Raw genomic sequence first — 20,541 nt, forward strand, 5'->3', positions numbered from 1 at the left:
TCCTTCACATCAAAACTGCCCCTTACCATCCAGCGACCAACGGCTTGGCAGAGAGAGCGGGCCAGACACTTAAAGCGGGACTCAAGAAGCAGCCGGCAGCGTCAATGGACACAAAGCTCTCCCGCTGGCTGTTTGATTACAGGACCACACCGCATTTCACAACGGGCATACCGCCAGCTGAACTCTTAATGGGAAGGCGGCTGCGAACGAGGCTGAATCTCCTTTTCCCAAATTTAACGGGGAAAGTGGAGAAACAACAGGAGGCCCAACGCAGGGTGCATGATAATAGTCGGCAGCAGAGATATTTCCAGGTGGGGGCACCGGTTTGGGTCAAGAATTATGGGAATGGACCAACGTGGGTCAAAGGCACGGTAGAGTCCCAAACAGGGCCCATATCCTATGAGGTTTCGATAGGAGGTAAGGTGCTGAAGAATCACCTAGACCAAATAAGAGCAGCGGAACCACACCTGGAGGCAGGCAAAGCAGGACCGCCTCAAGCTGGGATAACCCAGACGGCTATTGGGGGTTACTGTCAATGTTGAAATTTTATAAATTGTATCTCACCCAGGTAGATTTGTTTATTTTGCACTGCATAAAATGGAAATCTTGCATAAAAACAGTTTCCAAATGGGCAGCACGGTGGCGCAGTGCACAGCTGCCTCACGGCGCCAAAGTCCCAGGTTCGATCCCGGCTCTGAGCCACTGTCCGTGTGGAGTTTGCACATTATCCCCGTGTTTGCGTGAGTTTCGCCCCCACAACAGAAAAGATGTGTAGCCTAGGTGGATTGGCCAAGCTAAATTGCCCCTTAATTTGAAAAAATGAATTGGGTACTCTAAATTTTTTTAAAATATATTAAAAAATAATAATTTTAAAAAAAACATTTTCAAAAAAACAATTTCTGGATTTCAAAGCTCTCCTCACACTCGGTTGGGGCTAGCTGTTTCAAGTTTCCCTTCTGGGATTTGAACAATTCTGCATTTATCATCCGCCGTGCCCTGAACATTTATCACAATGGTGTTTGTGGGGAGGTTGCTGTGTGCATATTGCCGGCACTGCTTTCCACAATACAACAACGACTATCCTTCAAAACATTCTTTATTGGCTCCTAAGCACTTTGAGAAGTCTGGTGGTTTTGAAAAGTGCCACATAAAATGCATGTCTTTCTTTGAATGCTTAAACGGATGGGATGCTGATCAAGCGGTCTACTTTACCTGAAACGCAATGAGGGTATACACCACCTTTTCCGGTAGTGAATTTCAGGGTGAAGATAAAAGGATTGCTCAGCACGCCTCTAATCCATTAATATAAATATAATATAATGGGGAATTGACGGCATGGTTGTAATGTCATTGGCACAGTGGTTAGCACTGCTGCCTCACAGCTCCAGAGTCCCAGGTTCAATTCCGGATCCGGTGACTGTCTGTGTGGAGTTTTCACTTTCTTCCTGGGTTTCCTCCGGGTACTCCAGTTTCCTCCCACGGTGCAAAGATATGCAGGTTAGGTGGAATGGCCATGCTAAATTGTCCCTTAGTGTCCGTGAGGTTGAATTTCTGGGTTATAGGGTGGAGGCGTGGGCTTAAGTAGGGTGCTCTTTCCAAGAGCCGGTGTAGACTTGATGGGCCGAATGGCCTCCTTCTGCACTGTAGATTCTGTGACTATTAATCCAGAAGTCCAGGCTTTGGGGACATGGGTTCAATGGCAGCTGGTGAATTTTAAATTCAGCTAATGAAATCTGGGAATTGAAAGCTGGTCTCAGTAATCAGTAACGGTGACCGTGAAATGATAACTGATTATCGTAAAAGCCCATCTGGTTCACTGACTGCCAGCCTTAGCCTCTCTGGTCTCGCTGTAACTCTGCAGTTGAGACTTAGTAGACTCATAACTGCCCTGTGAAATGGCCTAGCAAGCCACAGTTCAGGGGCAGCTAGGGATAGGCAACAAAGCTGGCCTTGCCAGCAATGCCCACATATCACGAAAGAATAAATTAAAAAATAAATATTGTTGAAAGAGAGACATGTTACAGGAGCATTTCCTCTAGATCATGTAGCCATCTGGGATGGCCACTTACAACAAGAAACATGCGCGTTTGCAAAGCCTAAAGGGAAATATGGGCAATGTAAGATTCAGGCAGGCACAGAGCCTGAATGTATATTTGTGAGCAGAGAATCCAGACAGCATGAAACCCCCAGCCGATTTGCATTTTAATGACCCATCTCCGTAAGACAAAGGACTCATACTCAGGTATCTGATACAATTCCAAACATTTTGGCGCCACTCCCCTTAGTAAGGAAGCATGAACAGCAAGGCCAATGACCGCTTAGGACACACCCAGCCATCAAGGCACCCGCCCCCTTTATTGGCTCAGATCAAAGGCAGTGATCGAGAACTGCCCAATTAATTGGGTCCAAACCTAAGGACCACCCAAAAGAGCGAGAAACCCCCCAAGGATAAAGAGAGATACTGCCATGTGTTCGATCTCTTTTGGACCTGGCACTCTGGCAACGTCTATCTCCAACTGTAGCACCACGACCAGAAGCAAGTCCAAGTTCAACGCTCGTTACCAGACGGATGAGCCTAGCTGAACCACATTTACTTCTCCAAACCCAGCAGATCGAGATTCGAACAAAGGCCACTGTTCCTCTGACCTAAGCCGGGTGCCTGAAGTTAAGTACAGGTTGTCATAGTGTTAGGTGTAATTTAGTTCGTAGTATTTATGTTGCATGTATAAGTTAATCTTGTGTGTAAATAAGTATTATTGAACTTGAACTAACTAACTGGTTGTTGGGTCTTTGATCGATATCCAGTTGAACCTTGTGGTGGTATCATTTGATACCTGGCGACTCTGAAAGCAATATAATATCAATATCTAGACTAAAGAAGGGCAACCTTATTGACTGCCATATTTCTAGCGAGTAAATATAGCAACACTCTCATTAGGACAAATGCAAGAGTGCCAAATGTCAAACAATCGCGACAATTTAAATGGTACCGACTGGTTGGCAAGTTCTCTCTGCTGAGGTCACGGAGAAAGCAATTGGGAACTATCAGCGCCCCAGGTTCACAGGTAATTCAAAACAGTCACAAGGCTTGAACGTATTTATTTTGTTTGCAGAGAATATGTCCCTGCATACACAAATATATGAAATAGCAGCAACAGTAGGCCATTATGGCCCCTCAGGCCAGCACCGCCATTCAATACTATCATGGCTGTTCTGTTTGTGTTTCGAGTTCCACATTCCTATCCATCCCTGAAAACCTTTAAATTCCTTGCCTAGCAAGAATCTTTCTACCACTGCCTTACAAATATTCAATGACTCCGCCTCCACCACCTTCTGAGGCTGAGTTCCAACTCTGAGAAAAAATTCTCCTTGTCGCTGTCCTAGAAGGGTGACGCCTAATTTTAACAGTGCCCCCCAGTTCTGTACTCGCCACAAGAGGAAACATCCTTATCACGTCAACCTTGTCAAGACTAATCAGGATCTTATATACTTCAATCACACCCTTCACTCTTCTAAACTCCAGTTTGAACAAGCTCAGTCTGTCTAACGTTTCCTCATAAGACCTCTCACTTATTCCAGGTATCAATCTAATAAACCGCCTCTGAACCACATCCAACGCATTTACATCCTTTTTTTTTTTTTTTATAAATTTAGATTACCCAATTATTTTTTCCAATTAAGGGGCAATTTAGTGTGGCCAATCCACCTACTCTGCACATTTTTGGGTTGTGGGGGCGAAACCCACGCAGACACGGGGAGAATGTGCAAACTCCACACGGACAGTGACCCAGAGCCGGGATCGAACCTGGGACCTCAGCGCCGTGAGGCAGCTGTGCTAACCACTAGGCCACCGTGCTGCCCAGCATTTACATCCTTTATTTAAAAAAAAAATTTTTTTTTTTTAAAAGACTACCCAGTTAATTTTTTCCAATTTAGCGTTGGCCAATCCACCTACCCTCCACATCTTTGGGTTATGTTGGCGAAACCCACGCAAACACGGGGAGAATGTGCAAACTCCACAGGCTCAGTGACCCAAGGCCGGAATCGAACTTGGGACCTAGGTACCGTGAGGCAGCAGTGCTAACCACTGCGCCACCGTGCTGCCCCTATTTATATGCTTTACGCAAGTAAAGTGTTCGAAATGTGGACTCACCAATGTCCTGTACAACAGAAACATGACAGCCTTACTTTTATATTCCGTTCCTCTAGTAATCAAATATAGCATTCTATTCCACTTCTTGATTATGCGCTGTCTACCATTTGTAGCTCATGCACCAGATCACCTAGATCCCTCTGCACCTTGAAATTCTGCAGTTGTTCTCCATTTAATTAATGCTGATTTTAAAAATTCTTCCTGCCAAAGTGAAAAACTTAACATTTTCCCATATTACTCTATCTAGCTAGATTTTTGCCCACTCACTTAACCTATCTATATCCATTTGCAAACTCCTTATGTCTTCTTCATAACATACTTTCCTAACTATCTTTTGTTGTCTGCAAATTTAGCTACCCTCTTCATCTAAGTAATTGTTGTAAATTGTAATAAGTTAAAGCCCCAGCATAGACCCCTGTGGGGCTCCATTCATAACATCCTGCCAATTTGACAAAGACCCATTTAGGCATACCCTGTTTTCTGCAGCCGATCAATCTTCTATCCATGTTAATATGTTATCCCCTGCACCATGATCTTTTATTTTTTGTAATAGCCTTTGATGTGGCACCTTGTCAAATGTCTTCTGGAAATCCAAGTATCGCACGTCTACAAGCTCCCCTTTATCCACGATGCAAGTTAATCTAATAAATTGTTAAACATGATTTCCCTTTCACAATACCATGTTGACTCTCTTCCTAATTACCTTGAGTTTTTCTAAGTATCCAGCCATAACTTCCTTAATGATTGATTCTAAACCTTCCCCATGCCGGAAGGGTCAAGCTAATAGGCTTCTAGTTTCCTGCCTCTCTTCTTGAATAGAGACTACTTTCAAGTCTGATGGAACCTTTCCAGGGCCAAGGGAATTTGGGAAAATTACCACCAATGCATCTAATACCTCATCAGCCACCGCTTTGAAGACCCTACGATGAAGTCCATCTGGACCTGGAGACATGTCAGCCCACAGCTCCATCAGTTTGAATGCATCATACAAATATATGTTGCCTCGACGTAGCATAATTGATCCATTTTATGACATTGATTATTCATTTTAAATTGGTTGTTAGTGTAGGTCAGTAAATAATGAACGAGTGGGCATAGATTGAATGATTTATGTCTCTGCAAATGTGTTGGTTTGCTCCTACAGCTGCTTCCAAGAGTTAGCCGTTGTCTTTACAGGTGCCTCGGTCCATGCGATTGGTCCACCCGGTTTCATTGCTCCTTGTTGACTTCTTCGAAGAGGTTTGATATGACTGACTGAGTGTTGGGACCACCCAGAGCCAGGGGCGGCGGGGGGGGTGCATGGGTGAGCGATCCGGTGGAGTTACTGCACCCACCTGGAGAAAATAAAGTTTGCTATTGGGGGGAATCTTCTCAAGGTGGAGGTTGTTCATCAACTTTAACAAATGGTAAATGTCGGGGCTGGGGGTGTTTGTGTGGGCTTTTTTAATAGAAGTGAAATGGTGGGGGGGGGGGGGGGCAGCAAGTGGGCTGGGATGAGGAGAGGGGATAGTTCAGAAGTGGTTATCCATCACCACTGTTTCTTTTTTCATACAATCCCTACAGTGCAGAAGGAGGCCATTCAGCCCATTGAGTCTGCACTGCCCCCCACCCCCACAAGATTCACACCCTATCACACCTAGGGTGCAATTTAGTATTGCCAATCCACCTAATTTGCTCATCTTTGGAATGTGGGAGGAAACCCATCCAGACACGGGGACAACCGCCACACGTGTCCACGCAAGGCTGGAATCAAACCCGGGACCCTGGCACTGCCAGGCAGCAGCGCTCACCATTGTGCCACCGCGCCGCAGCCGCCGCGCAGCTCGCGCTCCTTGAGGCGGCTCCGCCGGCCATCGATCGGTCTGCGCTCGATGAGGTGGGGCTGCGGCGGATGATGTGGCTGTCGATTGTGCGTGGCTGGCGGCGCGGCCTAGTCGGGGCTTTGTGCCCAGTCATCGTGGAGAGGGAGTCAGACCCGGTGTGACAGACCCGCAGCGGGAGACAAATCTAGCCGGAGACCGCCGACGGCCGCCCTGCCCGAGGCCGCAACACCAACCTCATCCCCCCACAAACCCGGCCTTTGCCCCCACCCAGGCGCCGCGATGAAGGACACGACCGGGAAGCACAAGCCCAAGGAGCCGGCCCCGGACAAGGCCAAACTGGCCGCCGGGCCCCCGGCCCCCGATGTGGAAATGAAGGACGTGTCGGCCGAGCCCGAGTGCGAGCAGCCGGAGAGCGGCGAGAAGAGTCAGAAAGAGCTGGACCTGATCACCCTGGAGGGTAAGATACACATCGAGATTCTAAACCCCGAGTAACCCACTCAACCCCAGTGACCCGGTCAAACTCAACCCCAGTGACCCGGTCAAACTCAACCCCAGTGACCCGGTCAAACTCAACCCCAGAGTGACCCGGTCAAACTCAACCCCAGAGTGACCCGGTCAAACTCAACCCCAGTGACCCGGTCAAACTCAACCCCAGAGTGACCCGGTCAAACTCAACCCCAGAGTGACCCGGTCAAACTCAACCCCAGAGTGACCCGGTCAAACTCAACCCCAGAATGACCCGGTCAAACTCAACCCCAGAGTGACCCGGTCAAACTCAACACCAGAGTGACCCGGTCAAACTCAACCCCAGAGCGACCCGGTCAAACTCAACCCCAGTGACCCGGTCAAACTCAACCCCAGAGTGACCCGGTCAAACTCAACCCCAGAGTGACCCGGTCAAACTCAACCCCAGAGTGACCCGGTCAAACTCAACCCCAGAGTGACCCGGTCATACTCAACCCCAGGGCGACCCGGTCAAACTCAACCCCAGGGCGACCCGGTCAAACTCAACCCCAGGGCGACCCGGTCAAACTCAACCCCAGGGCGACCCGGTCAAACTCAACCCCAGGGCGACCCGGTCAAACTCAACCCCAGGGCGACCCGGTCAAACTCAACCCCAGGGCGACCCGGTCAAACTCAACCCCAGGGCGACCCGGTCAAACTCAACCCCAGGGCGACCCGGTCAAACTCAACCCCAGGGCGACCCGGTCAAACTCAACCCCAGGGCGACCCGGTCAAACTCAACCCTAGGGCGACCCGGTCAAACTCAACCCCAGGGCGACCCGGTCAAACTCAACCCCAGGGCGACCCGGTCAAACTCAACCCCAGGGCGACCCGGTCAAACTCAACCCCAGGGCGACCCGGTCAAACTCAACCCCAGGGCGACCCGGTCAAACTCAACCCCAGGGCGACCCGGTCAAACTCAACCCCAGGGCGACCCGGTCAAACTCAACCCCAGGGCGACCCGGTCAAACTCAACCCCAGGGCGACCCGGTCAAACCCAACCCAGGAGCGACCCGGTCAAACTCAACCCAGGAGCGACCCGGTCAAACTCAACCCCGGAGCGACCCGGTCAAACTCAACCCCGGAGCGACCCGGTCAAACTCAACCCCGGAGCGACCCGGTCAAACTCAACCCCACAGCGACCCGGTCAAACTCAACCCCAGAGCGACCCGGTCAAACTCAACCCCAGAGCGACCCGGTCAAACTCAACCCCAGAGCGACCCGGTCAAACTCAACCCCAGAGCGACCCGGTCAAACTAAACCCAGTTAAACTATAAGGATTAGAGTTAGAGAGCTGGATCTCCCTGGAGGGTAAAATATACACGGTATAAATCCCAGAATAACCCAGTTAAACTATAGGAGTTGGGGGTAGAGAGCTGATTACATTAGATATTAAGTATAATTATCTGTAGTTCATCATCAACTATATGAATAAATCAATCATGAAAAAATACTGGACAATCTCAGTAGGTCTGACAACATCTGTGGAGGGAGAAGGGAGCTAACATTTCGAGTCTGGGTTAGCTCTGCTCTGTCTCCCAGATGCTGTCAGACCTGTTAAGATTGCCCATTTTTTCTGTTTTTGTTTCTGATTCCAGCATCCGCATGAATTTGCTTTTATCATCAATATACATCGTTTATCATTACAACTAACTTGAATGATACACACTCTGGTAATAAAATGTGAAGTATGGAGCAGAAATCTGGATGGACCTAATTCCCTCAGAATAAATTATATTCACTGGCAAAAAATTAATATAAACATATAGTGTTTATTTTAAATAACTTAGAACCAGAGAAGTGATTATGATCTGGAGAAAATTGTACTGATCACATATAAAAGTGGGACTTGTAGTATAATAGTTATGTTGCTGAGTCATGATCTAGAGTTTAAATCCCACCGAGGCAATTTAATTAATTAAACAAATTTGAAATAACGTCATTAATGGTGAGCATGAAACTACCAGGTTATTGTAAAAAGCCATCAGGTTCACTGGCACGGCAGCACTGTGGTTAGCACTGTTGCTTTACAGCTCCAGGATCCCAGGTTCGATTCCCGGCTTGTGTCAATGTCTGTGTGGAGTCTACACGTTCTCCATGTGTCTGCGTGGGTTTCCTCCGGGTGCTCCGGTTTCCTCCCACAAGTTCCGAAAGAAACATCTCCGGGTGCTGGAAGGTAATTTGGACATTCTGAATTCTCCCTCTGTGTATCCGAACAGGCGCCGAAATGTGTCGACTAGGGGCTTTTCACGGTAACGTCGTTGGAGTGTTAATGTAAGCCTACTTGTGACAATAAGGATTATTAAATTAATGTCCATTAGGGAAGGAAATCTGCCGTCCTTACCTGGTCTGGCTGACACAGACCTTATGCAATATGGTCCTCTGAAATGATCTATCAAGCCACTCAGTTGTACTCATGAAATATGGCTCACTAACACCGTCTGAAGGGCAATTGAGGATGGGTATAAATGCTGGCCTTGCCAGTGCTGTCCACATCCTGTGAATGAGTGGAAGAAAAACATCCTATAAACGTCATGTAAATGAATATAAGTATGCCTCACGGCGCCGAGGACCCAGGTTTGATCCTGGCCCTGGGTCTGCACATTCTCCCCGTGTCGGCATGGGTCTCACCCCACAACCCAAAGATGTGCAGGGTAGGTGGTTTGGCCACGCTAAATTGCCCCTTAATTGGAAAAAAAACTTTTAAAATTAATAAGTATAATCTGAGATGTTATGGATAAAAGTAGTGCTGTGTTTGCAGAGACCTGGATCAGATATCCCTGATGGGTAAAATGTCCACTATGGAATTTATAATAATTTTCCATAAAATCTGCTGCCCAGGTCGTAACTCACACCTTCTTCCATTCACCATCATCACTGTACTCCCTGTCATACATTGGCCCCCAGTTAAGCAATACCTTGATTTTAAAATCCTCCCTTTTCTTTTCCAATCCCTCCATGGCCTCGCCCGTCCCTATTTCTGTGATCTCCAAACGTCCAAGAAACCTACACTCCTCTCTTGTTAATTTGCACAGTATTGTATAGTGTATCTTGCTTTGTGATAGATCCATGGAGAGAGAGCACAGCACAGAGTTTTAAAAAAGATTATAAAATTGCATTGATTGCGGCAGTTAATCCTCTGCAGATTATCAGTCAGTAAACATTTGGAAATTAAATCAAAATCATAAATCCTTTGTGTGAAGTGGCCCAGCTGTTGGGATTTCGTTATCTGATGTTGGGGATGTCACTGGAACCTGGAGCATGTAGGGTGTGATGAAATGGTTGAGGACAGGAAGTAGTAGCTGATGAAAAACAAGAACAAACTTGTATTTCTACAGCACAGAAAAGCAAAATACTATGGATGCTGGAAGTCTGAAATAAAAGCAAAATGTTGGTAATGGTCAGTGGAACTCGAGTTCTGTTTTCATTGCATTTCTGCAATTCCTTTCAAGACCTTAGGGCACCCTGCCTTTACAGCCAATGCATGACCTTTTTCCAAGTGAAGGCACTGTTGTAATGTAGCGCAAAACATTTAAACTCAGCAAGGGATCAGTCACAAAGTGAGGTAAATGACCGTACAATTATTTTTGACTTGTGCTGACCAAGGGATAAATGTTGGGCAGGACACTGAGAACTCCCTTACATAGTGCTGTGAGGGCAGGTGCGACCTCGATTTAACATTTGATCCAAAGCTAGCAGCTTCACACAGTTTTTAATGGGCTCTGGTTTATTTCTTGGCAATCAGGTGAAGTCGGTATCATTTGGGGAATCTTCCCCAGTTTTGGATTGTGATTGCCAGCACACATTACAAACCGGCTATTATTGTTTCGCTGCCACTTCAGCTGAATCCTGAGGTTAAGTTGATGCCCTTGCAGCCGCCTATTATTAGTTTCCCATCAATAAATGTGAAATTGGATGTATTTTATTCAGAATTTCTTTCCAGATATCCATGGCTAAAGTGGCCGTTTGCAGCTTAATTGTTGATGTGCCCTATATGGCTGTAAGGAAATCTCTGAAGGATAAGCATTTGTAATGACTTAATACCAGTTTACAATGTAAACTCAAGAAGGGGTGAAGTGTTCAAAGTTTTCCCCTTTAGTGTGTATTGCTATTCATTATGTATGATTAGCAAAACACATTGACAGAGTGGGAATGCTGGTTAACAGACCTGTATAATGGGGCAGCATGGTGGCACAGTGTTGTTTTTATTTGTTCAGTGCGTGATGATGGACAGGCCACTACCTTTCACTACCTGCCCCAAGACATTGATGAGCCACCACCTTGAATCATTGCATTCATTCTCTTGACAAAGTTCACATAGGAATTTTAGATAAGAGATGATAGGCGACTGACCCAGCAATGTGCTAAAATTGCAGAAGCATCAACCTTCAAACCTATTACTGCTTGGTTTGTCTGCCTGCTAATTGTTTGCTTTGAGTTGTTGTATTGCTGCTTTCCATTTTGTTTGGTCGCCTCGTTCAGAAACCAAGCAGTGAGTGCTGCGATGTTAGCGGTAACTGGATTGTGAAACCAGCCGCTATTTGTGACGGGTAATGGTATCCTGAGATCTTGTCGGGCAAGTCTGTCGTTAAGAAACCTCTGGTCTACCCACGCCAAATTGGATGGATTTCTTTCAGAAAATAACATTTTGGAATGCAGCACAAGTCATTTGAGACGTGATGGGGGACTCCTGACTTTGGACCTTAGATCTTCTAGCTATGCATGACTGTGGTTTCCTTTCCGTCATGTCCGGGTCTTTTGTAGACTGCAACTTAATGATGGAGATTGTTTGCCGTGATTCATCAGCAATTCCATTATCAGGTGAATCTTGGGTTTCTCACGTCCAGCAGTTCTTATGTTCAGAGTCCATTTGAATTAATCTGAATTCATGGAATCATAGAATCCCTACAGTGCAGAAAGAGGCCATTCGGCCCATCGAGTGTACACCAACACTTTGAAAGGCCACTCTACCCAGGCCCAATCCCCTGCCCAGTAACCCCACCCTAAGGGCCAATTTAGCATGGCCAATCCACCTAACTTGCACATCTTTGGACTGTGGGAGGAAACCAGAGCATCCGGAGGAAACCCACGCACACACGGGGAGAATGTGCACACTCCACATAGACAGCTAACCAAAGTTGGAATCGGACCTGGGTCCCTGGCGCTGTGAGACAGCGGTGCTAACCACTGCCGTTGTGCTGCCCGAAAGGAGGGTAAGGCTTAATGCGCCAGTTGGGACTTTGCTTGGCCTCGGCCATGTGTAAATACCTCATCCTAGGTTATAATAACCAGCATATTACTAGATTTGATAACTTCAGTTTTACATTTGCAATGCTGGCATTTGAACTCAACCTCTGGATGGTTAATTTAATGCCCATAACCATTACACAATAAATCAGTCTAATTTCTGACAATACACTATTACTCCATTAATAATATCATTAGGGATGAAGACCTTTTCAGTAGTAACAGAGTACAGGAGATATTTCTCACCTCATTTTATGTTTGTGCAAGGTCTGCAGAGAAAAATAATCCGGTTGCCATCAATAACAAACTTTAGAGGTTTTACTGTGGAAAAAATGCCCCAAGGCATTTTGAGGCATAAATAAGAAAATGGACACCAAACCGAAGATGGCAATATCAGGAGGGTTATATAAATCGGTTTTAAGAGGTTCTTGGTGGTGGAACCGATGGGTTTTGGGAGAGAATGTCTGGTTTGTCAGTCAGTTGGAAGCATAGATGTAAAATGGTGACACAAGGGTATGGCAGGGTGCACAAGGGGTCAGAATAAGAGGAAAGAGAGGCATAGGGCTGGCTGTAGGACTAGGAGAGCTCATTGAGTTTGCTGGGTGAGGTCAAGGCCACAAAGAGATTTGGATTTGAGGATGAGAATTTTCAATTCAGTTTATGCTTAAATGGCAGTGAAAGCTCAGGATAGGTTCTTCGAACCTCCTGTGATTTCTAGAAAATTATTTAACTTCAAGCCTTGTTTGTAATCATTTCAAGTGTTTTGGAATTCAAATATTCATCTCATAGTAATTAATTCCCATCCTTGTTACTTAATTTGACAGAGGTGTTTACTGCTGTTCTTCTAAAGGATGCCTTCAAGTGTAACACATTGCATTCAGGGACCCTTCAGATGGCCAGCTAATAACATGCCTTCAAAATGGACATGCGTGATATTTTTCATTCCTAGGCTTGCAATAACAATTGCAAGAACTTGCCCTAGAAATGGGTACCATCAGAATGATTCTGTTTATGGTGGATGTAATCAATAGGAATTAATAGAGTTGGTGGATGTTCAGAGCACACAGACGTCGTTGTGTATTGCGGTGACTAGTGACATTTGAGGCTGTTTCTTCTTAAACTCTCTGGGGGACACTAGAGAACAAGGTGAATTTTGATCCATGTAATCTGTCTGTGTGGACAAGTGGAATATACCCTAACATGGAGCCCATTCCGCAGGAGTGGAGGCAGGAAGGAAATTAGTTTTCTGCAGTGTCTGGCAGACCTGTGCAGTGTGTGAGATGCCCGTGGAATGGCTCATAGTGCTGATACATTGTTTTATAACAATAGGGATGTTATCAACAAAGCGTGATGTGGAAAAATGTTAGAAGTAAATTTGATTTCTTTTTAAGATTCACACCCCCTGTTGAAATGTACGGAGAGTGGAACTTACTGACGCAATTCCAGATAGTGCAAAACAGATCATCTTCGAACACTTATTTTTTTTCCCAGATATCAAAGAACACGTGAAGCAGATTGAGAAAGCTGTATCAAGCAAAGAGCCACGGTTTGTCCTACGGGCTCTGCGGGCCCTTCCTCCGACCTGTCGCAGATTGAACCCCACCGTCCTTTACAAGGCCATCAATGGCTTCTTTGTGTCAAATACTTCAGTGCGGGATTTCCTGCTGGCTTTCCTTGAGGAGGTGAGTGTTGAGTACTAAAATGTAGTTGCTTTTACTGATTGCGAATGTGTGAGGAGTTGATTATTCAGTTAAACAAGGAATTCAACAAAGGCGTCAGACGAGTCCGGAGCAGAAGTTGGCCATTCTGCCCCTTGGACATGTTCTGCCATTCAAGGTTGATCTACCAGAACTCTGCTTTCAGTCCCTCCCTATCGCCATACCCTTGATTCACCTGAATTCCTTATCATGGGGTTTGCCATTCAGTCAGAGCATTGAACCCTCAGTTTGATTTGCGAAACTGTCTTGCATCAGCCGATTTGGATTATATTCACATTTGCAGCAATAACCACCTGTCAAGATCTTCACAGAATGAGTGAATGAATTTTACTGATTGTCAAAGTCACAAATTAACAATTGCTTATTGACTTTAGAGTTATTGATATCAAGATCGAAAGTATTAAACTGACTAGTCGGATGAATTGATGTAATAAAGGTTTACAAAGACATTTCAGTTATGCTGTGTAATTTCAACATTAACTGCTGAATTTACAATTGAGATCAGTGGTCTGAAATTGATATAAATGTGATTAATTTAGGATTACATTTTTTAGATATCTGAACAGTTAACACATTGGATAGCAAAACTATTGGATCGAATCTACACGGTCTTAATTAGTAATATTTCAATAATTTATACAATCAGATCTTTGTGAGACAGTGCAGGTGAAATGTTGCCTTGCATTCTATCTGGAAGGTTGGTGTTCACATTCTGACACTAAGAGCTAAGATGAACTATGAAAGGAAACTGGCAGAACACATAAATACTGTCCCAAAAGCTTCTATAAGTATATAAAGAGAAAGAGAATAGCTAAAGTATATACTGACCCTTTAGAGGATGATACTGGTGAGGTTATAATGGGGAACACAGAAGGTGGAGGCACTGAACCAATATTTTGCTTCTGTCTTCACAGTAGAAGATAATAAAAAATTTCCCCAAACTACAGTTAATGCAGAAGAACCTGGTGCAATAACCATCACTGGGGAGACAATATTGAATAAACTAGTGGGATTAAGGGCAAATATGTCTCTGGGACCTGACGGCCTTCACCCTGTGGTATAAAGGGAGGTGGCAGCAGAGATAGTGGATGCATTGGTTATGATATTTCAGAATTCCCTGGATTCTGGAAGGGTCCTGGTGGATTGGGAACACTAATTGACACTCCTGTTCAAAATGGGAGAGAGGCAAAATGTAGGGAACTATAGAGTGGTTGACTCTGGAGTGGGGAAGTTGCTGAAATCAATCATTAAGGAGGAGTTGACTGAACATTTGGAAAGACAAAGCTCAGTCCACCATTGTCAGTATGGTATTACGAGGGGTAAGTCATGCTTGGTAAACTTGCTTGAAGTTTTTGAGGACGTAACCTGCAAAGTGGATAATGGGGGAACCTGTGGATGTGGTATATTTGGACTTCCAGAAGGTGCCGCACAAAAGACTGATCCAGAAGGTGAGATTACAGGGAATTGGGGGCAGAGTACTAGATTGGATTGAGGATCGGCAGAAAGCAGAGGGTCAGGGAAAATGTGTCTTTCTCTGGCTGGCGAACAAGCGGGGTGCCACAGGGTTCAATCCTCAGACCTCAACTGTTTACAATTTATATAAATGATCTGCAAGCAGGGACAGAGTGTAATATAGCAAAATTGCGGATGAAACTAAAATAGGTGGCAAAGCAGGTAGTGAAGAGGGGATAAAGATTTTATGCAGGATATAGATAGACTGGGAGATTGGGCCAACATTTATCAGATGGAGTTTAATGTAGATAAGTGAAGTTATCCATTTTGGCATTAAAAAAATAGAAATGCGAATTATCTAAAATGAAAAGCAGATTCAAGATGCGTCGGGGCAGAAGGATCTGGCTGTCTTTGTTCATGAATCACAGACGGTCGATATGCAGGTACAGCATGTAATTTAAAAGGCAAATGGAATGTTGGTGTTTATAATCTTTATTGTCACAAGTAGGCTTACATTAACACTGCAATTAGGGCAGCACGGTGGCCTAGTGGTTAGCACAACCGCCTCACGGCGCTGAGGTCCCAGGTTCGATCCCGGCTCTGGGTCACTGTCCGTGTGGAGTTTGCACATTCTCCCTGTGTCTGCGTGGGTTTCGCCCCCACAACCCAAAAATGTGCAGAGTAGGTGGATTGGCCACGCTAAATTGCCCCTTAATTGGAAAAAATAATTGGGTAATCTAAATTTAAAAAAAAAAAACATTAACACTGCAATGAAGTTACTGTGAAAAGCCCCTAGTTGCCACATTCCGGCGCCTGTTTGGGTACACACAGGGAGAATTCAGAATGTCCAATTCACCTGTCAGCACGTTTTTCGGGACTTGTGGGAGGAAACTGGAGCACCCGGAGGAAACCCACGCAGGCAAGGGAGAGCATGCAAACTCCGCACAGACAGTGACCCAAGCCGGGAATCAAACCTGGGACCCTGGCGCTGTGAAGCAACATTGTTAACCACTGTGCTACCCAAATGGACTGAAGGATAAAATTAGAGAAGTGTTGCGATTGGTTCGGGTGTTGGTGAGACCACATCTGGAGCACTGTGTCCAGTTTTGGTCTCCTTATTGAGGAAGGATGTGGTGGCGTTGGAGGCTGTTGAGAGGAGGTTCACCAGATTGATTTCAGGGATGAAAGAGTTGACAGATGAGGAGAGATTAAACAGTTTGCATTTATACTTGTGGAGTTTAGAGGGGATCTGATCGAGATGTATAAATCAAGGTGTATAAAATACTAAATGGGATTGATAAAGTAAACATAGACCAAATGTTCCACCTTGTGGGGAAATGAGAGGTCACAGATATAGGTTGAGAGGTGGTAGATTTAGAATTGAGATGAGGAGGAACTATATCTCGCAGAGGGTGGTGAATTTGTGGAACTTGCTGCCCCATAGTGTGGCCTCTGAGTCATTAAATGGTTTCAAGAGAAAGAGATCGATATATTTTATAGATATATGTTTGATTAAAAAACGGGTTGAAGGAATAAGGGCAACAGGTGGGGAGGTGGTTTTGCGACCAGGAAGAGATCAGCCATGAACTGATTGAATGGCGGAGAGGTTCAAAGGGCTGAATTGCCTACTTCTGCTCCTAATTCCTATGTTCCTATGACACAGTAGAGTGTAATCGTTGTTGGGTTCACCCGATGGGGTATGCTACAGAAAAGCACCAGAAGAGATTCAGGAGGCTTGCATAGCCAGTATATTTGAAATGATCACTTAAAAATAACTGCACTGAAGACTGCATCATGCATTATGTGACAGCTATCATTCTTTTTTAGCCCATGGACACAGAGGGAGATGTGCAATTTCGCCCTCGAACTGGGAAGGCAGCCACGGTACCTCTTTTACCCGAGGCAGACGCCTACCTTCAGCTTTTACTAGTTATATACTTGACAAACAACAAACGCTACACTGAGGTGAGTGAGCTTCAGCTTCAAAGATAGTCATCGAGTAGAAACGTTTACGCTGCAAAATCCTCAGAAGAGCAGTGACATGAGTTCCACTAATTTGTAAATTGCTTAAGAATTAGTTTTGTAACTTTATAACTTTTGTAGCAGTTAAAGAAAAAAATTATACAGCGCCTTTAGCATCCAAATTCCTTAACAATCAATGCATTGCATTTGAAGTGCAGTTACTGTTTTGTAGGAAAATGTGATGGCTGGTTTGTACACCAAGTAATTAATGGAATAGATAATCAAACAGTGTGATTTATAAGAAGAAAATCATAGAAACAATTAACAGTTTTGATCCTCTTATCTGAGGAAAGATATACTGACATTGGAGGCAGTTCAGAGAAGGTTCACCAGGCTTATCCCGTGTGTGGAGGAATTTTCTTATGAGGAGGTGAAGTAGGTTGGGCCTGTACTCAAGAATAAGAGGCGATCTTATTGAGACATACAGAATTCTCAGGAGGCTTAGCAGGGTAGATGCTGAGAGGTTGTTTCCCCTTGTGGGACAGTGTAGGACCAGAGGGCATAATCTCAGAGTAAAGGGTTACCCATTTAAGACAGAGATGAGGAGGAGTTTCTTTTCGGAGGGTGGGGAATCTGGAATTTGTTACTGCAGAGGGCTGTAAAGGCTGAGTCGTTAAGTATGTTCAAGGCTGAAATGGACAGATTTTTAATCAGCAAGAGAATTGAGAGTTGTGGCGATAAGGCAGGAAAGTGGAGTTGAGAATTATCATATCAAATCAGCCATGATCTCATTAAACGGTGGAGCAGACTTGCCCCTATGTCTTACGGTCTACGGGAAGACTTCATTTCATGACCGCCTGACATCTCAAAGCACCTTACTGCCGATGAAGTAGTTTTTGCAGCGTCATCTCTTGTAATGTAGGAGCAGAGCAGCCAATATGCTCTCAGCAAACTCCCATAAACCTGAAGGAATTGCCAGATAAACTTATTTTTCGTGATGTTGATTGAGGGATAAATGTTGGCCAGACACCAGGAGGAACACCCCTGCTCTTCAAAATAGTGCCATGGGATCTTTTATCTCAATCTGAGCAGGAAAACCGAGCCTCGGTTTAACATCTCATCCGAACGACAGTGCTCCCTCAGTACTGCAATAGGAATGTCAGTCTTGACTCAAGCTCTTGAGTGGGGCTTGAACCTAGAACCTTATGACTCAAACGTGAATGTGCTACCAACTGAGCCACAGTCGTCATTTGCAATGGTTGATACTAGCCAGGCCACCAGGAGAACCTTCCTGCTCATTAATAGTGCAATTTAGCACACGGCTAAATCGCTGGCTTTGAAAGCAGACCAAGCAAGCCAGCAGCACGGTTCAGTTCCCGTAACAGCCTCCCCGAACAGGTGCCGGAATGTGGCGACCAGGGGCATTTCACAGTAACTTCATTTGAAGCCTACTCGTGACAATAAGCAATTTTCATTTCGTTTCATTTTCAGTGTGATTTTTAAAAAAATTCCCACCTGACCAGGTAGAGCCTGGTAATAAAAAGTGCTGACCAACCCATCGGCATTATCCTTTGAAGGAATGTTTTATTTAAATCCAGATTTCCCAAAGGCCTGATGAATAGAGGCACTGTTTGGTTTGGTATTAAACCATAGATGTTTGATCAGAGAGCCCTTGGTTAGATTCAAAGTCTTTGTTTAGTTAAATGTGGCAATTTCCACACCACATTTCACCTCGCTGCCCCCTGGCAAGGCATGTGAGTAGATTTCACGCAAAAACAATTGGCATTTATATGGCAACTTCAACGCAGTAAGAACATCCCAGGTGGCCTCACAGGAGTGCTTTCTGACACAAAGCTGGATTTTAAAAATTATTGAAACAGGACCAAAGGTTTCGTCAAAGGGACAATATTTAGGAGAGAGAGGTGGAGAGGTTTAGGAAGGGAATTCCAGAGCTTAGGCAACTAAAAGCATGCCCATCAATTGTGCATCAGTGAAACGTGAGGATCAAGAGGCCAGAATTAGAAGAGTGCAGTGATTTCAGTTCAGTTTTAGCTGTGACACCTCCAGTGGTTGAAGATTGTCACTGCTGAAGATTTCCTCTTGCATTTAAAGGATACTGACTTGCAAGTGACACTGGAAGGCTCTCCAGTTGGGTTTAGCACCTTCAAAATAGAGTGGAAGTTGGCACTAAAGAAAATCCAATTCTAATGGCCTTGCCTTTTATTTTCTGATGCAGGCACAGAAATGCTCAGATGATCTGATGCAAAAGATCGCTGCTCAGAATCGCCGTGCTCTAGACTTGGTTGCAGCTAAGTGCTATTATTACCACGCTCGTGTTTATGAATTCCTAAATAAACTTGATGCAGTCAGAAGGTGAGAATGTTATTTCACTTTAGACCTTTGCGCGCAGCAATAAAGATATGTTAAAATTGCAGTTCAGTATATGATAATGAAAATGAAGGACAAGGCCTGGTTTGAACTTAGACAAAGTTTGGCAGTTAAGTGGTGCATTACCCATGGCAACACCCCTACCAATCAGGTGCCACTTATCAACCAAACAGATTCTTATGAGGAGTAAATTGTTGGTCTCTTTACATTTGGTATTGTGAATTGTCCTGATGAGTGCAAATCGAAAAGCTTCAACAACATGTCTTTTTTCAGCAATACACATGTTCTGTATTACCAAATAACTAGTTGAAAATGAGAAAATTGGTATATTGGGAGATTGATACATCTTGATACTCCAGCAAAAGTTATCACATTCTATCCCAGATGATAGGTACTAAGGCATCATGTCGGGAACATGTCAGGTTTAATCCCTGTGTTGTGTTTGCCGATTTCGTAGTGGGGATGCCACAACTGGAGCTCAGATCATCAGCAAGGAAGAAATGTTTAGACACCGTCCCATTCCTGGTTGCTACCTGCTCAAAGTAGAAGAAGGTACATAGAATCATGGAAATATCGTTTGAGCTGAACAGCTGGTTCGTGATGCAGAACAAGGCCAGCAGCACGGGTTCAATTCCCGTACCGGCTGAGGTTATTCATGAAGGCCCCACCTTCTCATCCTTGCCCCTTGCCTGAGGTGTGGTGATCTTCAGGTTAAACCCCCACCAGTCAGCTCTCCCCCTCAAAGGGGAAGGCAGCTTATGATCACCTGGGACGATGGCAACTTAACCATATTGTGTATGTGCTGGTTCCACATCAGAGTTAGCTAATATAATTATGATTCCTTGTTCCTTTTAATAATAAGAATAATAATCTTTATTGTCACAAGTAGGCTAACACTGCAATGAAGTTACTGTGAAAAACCCCTAGTTGCCACATTCTGGCGCTTGTTCGGGTTCACAGAGGGAGAATTCAGAATGTCCAAATTACCTAACAGCACGTCTTTCGGGACTTGTGGGACGAAACAGGAGCACCCGGAGGAAACCCACGCAGACACAGGGAGAACGTGCAGACTCTGCACAGACAGTGTCCCATGCCGGGAATTGACCCTGGAGTGGTGAGGCAACAGTGCTAACCACTGTGCTACCGTGCTGCCCACAGAACCTCTAGAGGTAATGGTTCTGGGGATAGTATATTTATCCTGCCACTTTCCCCCCTTTGTTTTCCAAACTAAATTGTCCATTGTAAAAGTAGTAGTTATGTCGTAGAGGTGTGAGTAAATAGGCACAGTGATGGA

At 45.0% G+C, this 20,541-nt stretch overlaps 1 protein-coding gene across 1 annotated transcript in view; it reads left to right on the forward strand.

The window, feature by feature from the left end:
* The first annotated feature begins 6,038 nt into the window (after positions 1-6,038).
* The window catches only part of psmd3 (proteasome 26S subunit, non-ATPase 3), a 30,636-nt gene continuing 16,133 nt past the window's right edge, over positions 6,039-20,541 (forward strand). Inside the window, exons 1-4 of the mRNA XM_038778971.1 lie at positions 6,039-6,433; positions 13,219-13,409; positions 16,725-16,862; positions 19,096-19,232. Coding sequence (XP_038634899.1) covers positions 6,256-6,433; positions 13,219-13,409; positions 16,725-16,862; positions 19,096-19,232 — 644 coding nt within the window. The 5' untranslated portion in view covers positions 6,039-6,255. The remainder of the gene's footprint in view (positions 6,434-13,218; positions 13,410-16,724; positions 16,863-19,095; positions 19,233-20,541) is intronic.

The sequence above is a fragment of the Scyliorhinus canicula genome, chromosome 19, assembly GCF_902713615.1.
Source record: "Scyliorhinus canicula chromosome 19, sScyCan1.1, whole genome shotgun sequence".
Lineage (NCBI taxonomy): Eukaryota > Metazoa > Chordata > Chondrichthyes > Carcharhiniformes > Scyliorhinidae > Scyliorhinus > Scyliorhinus canicula.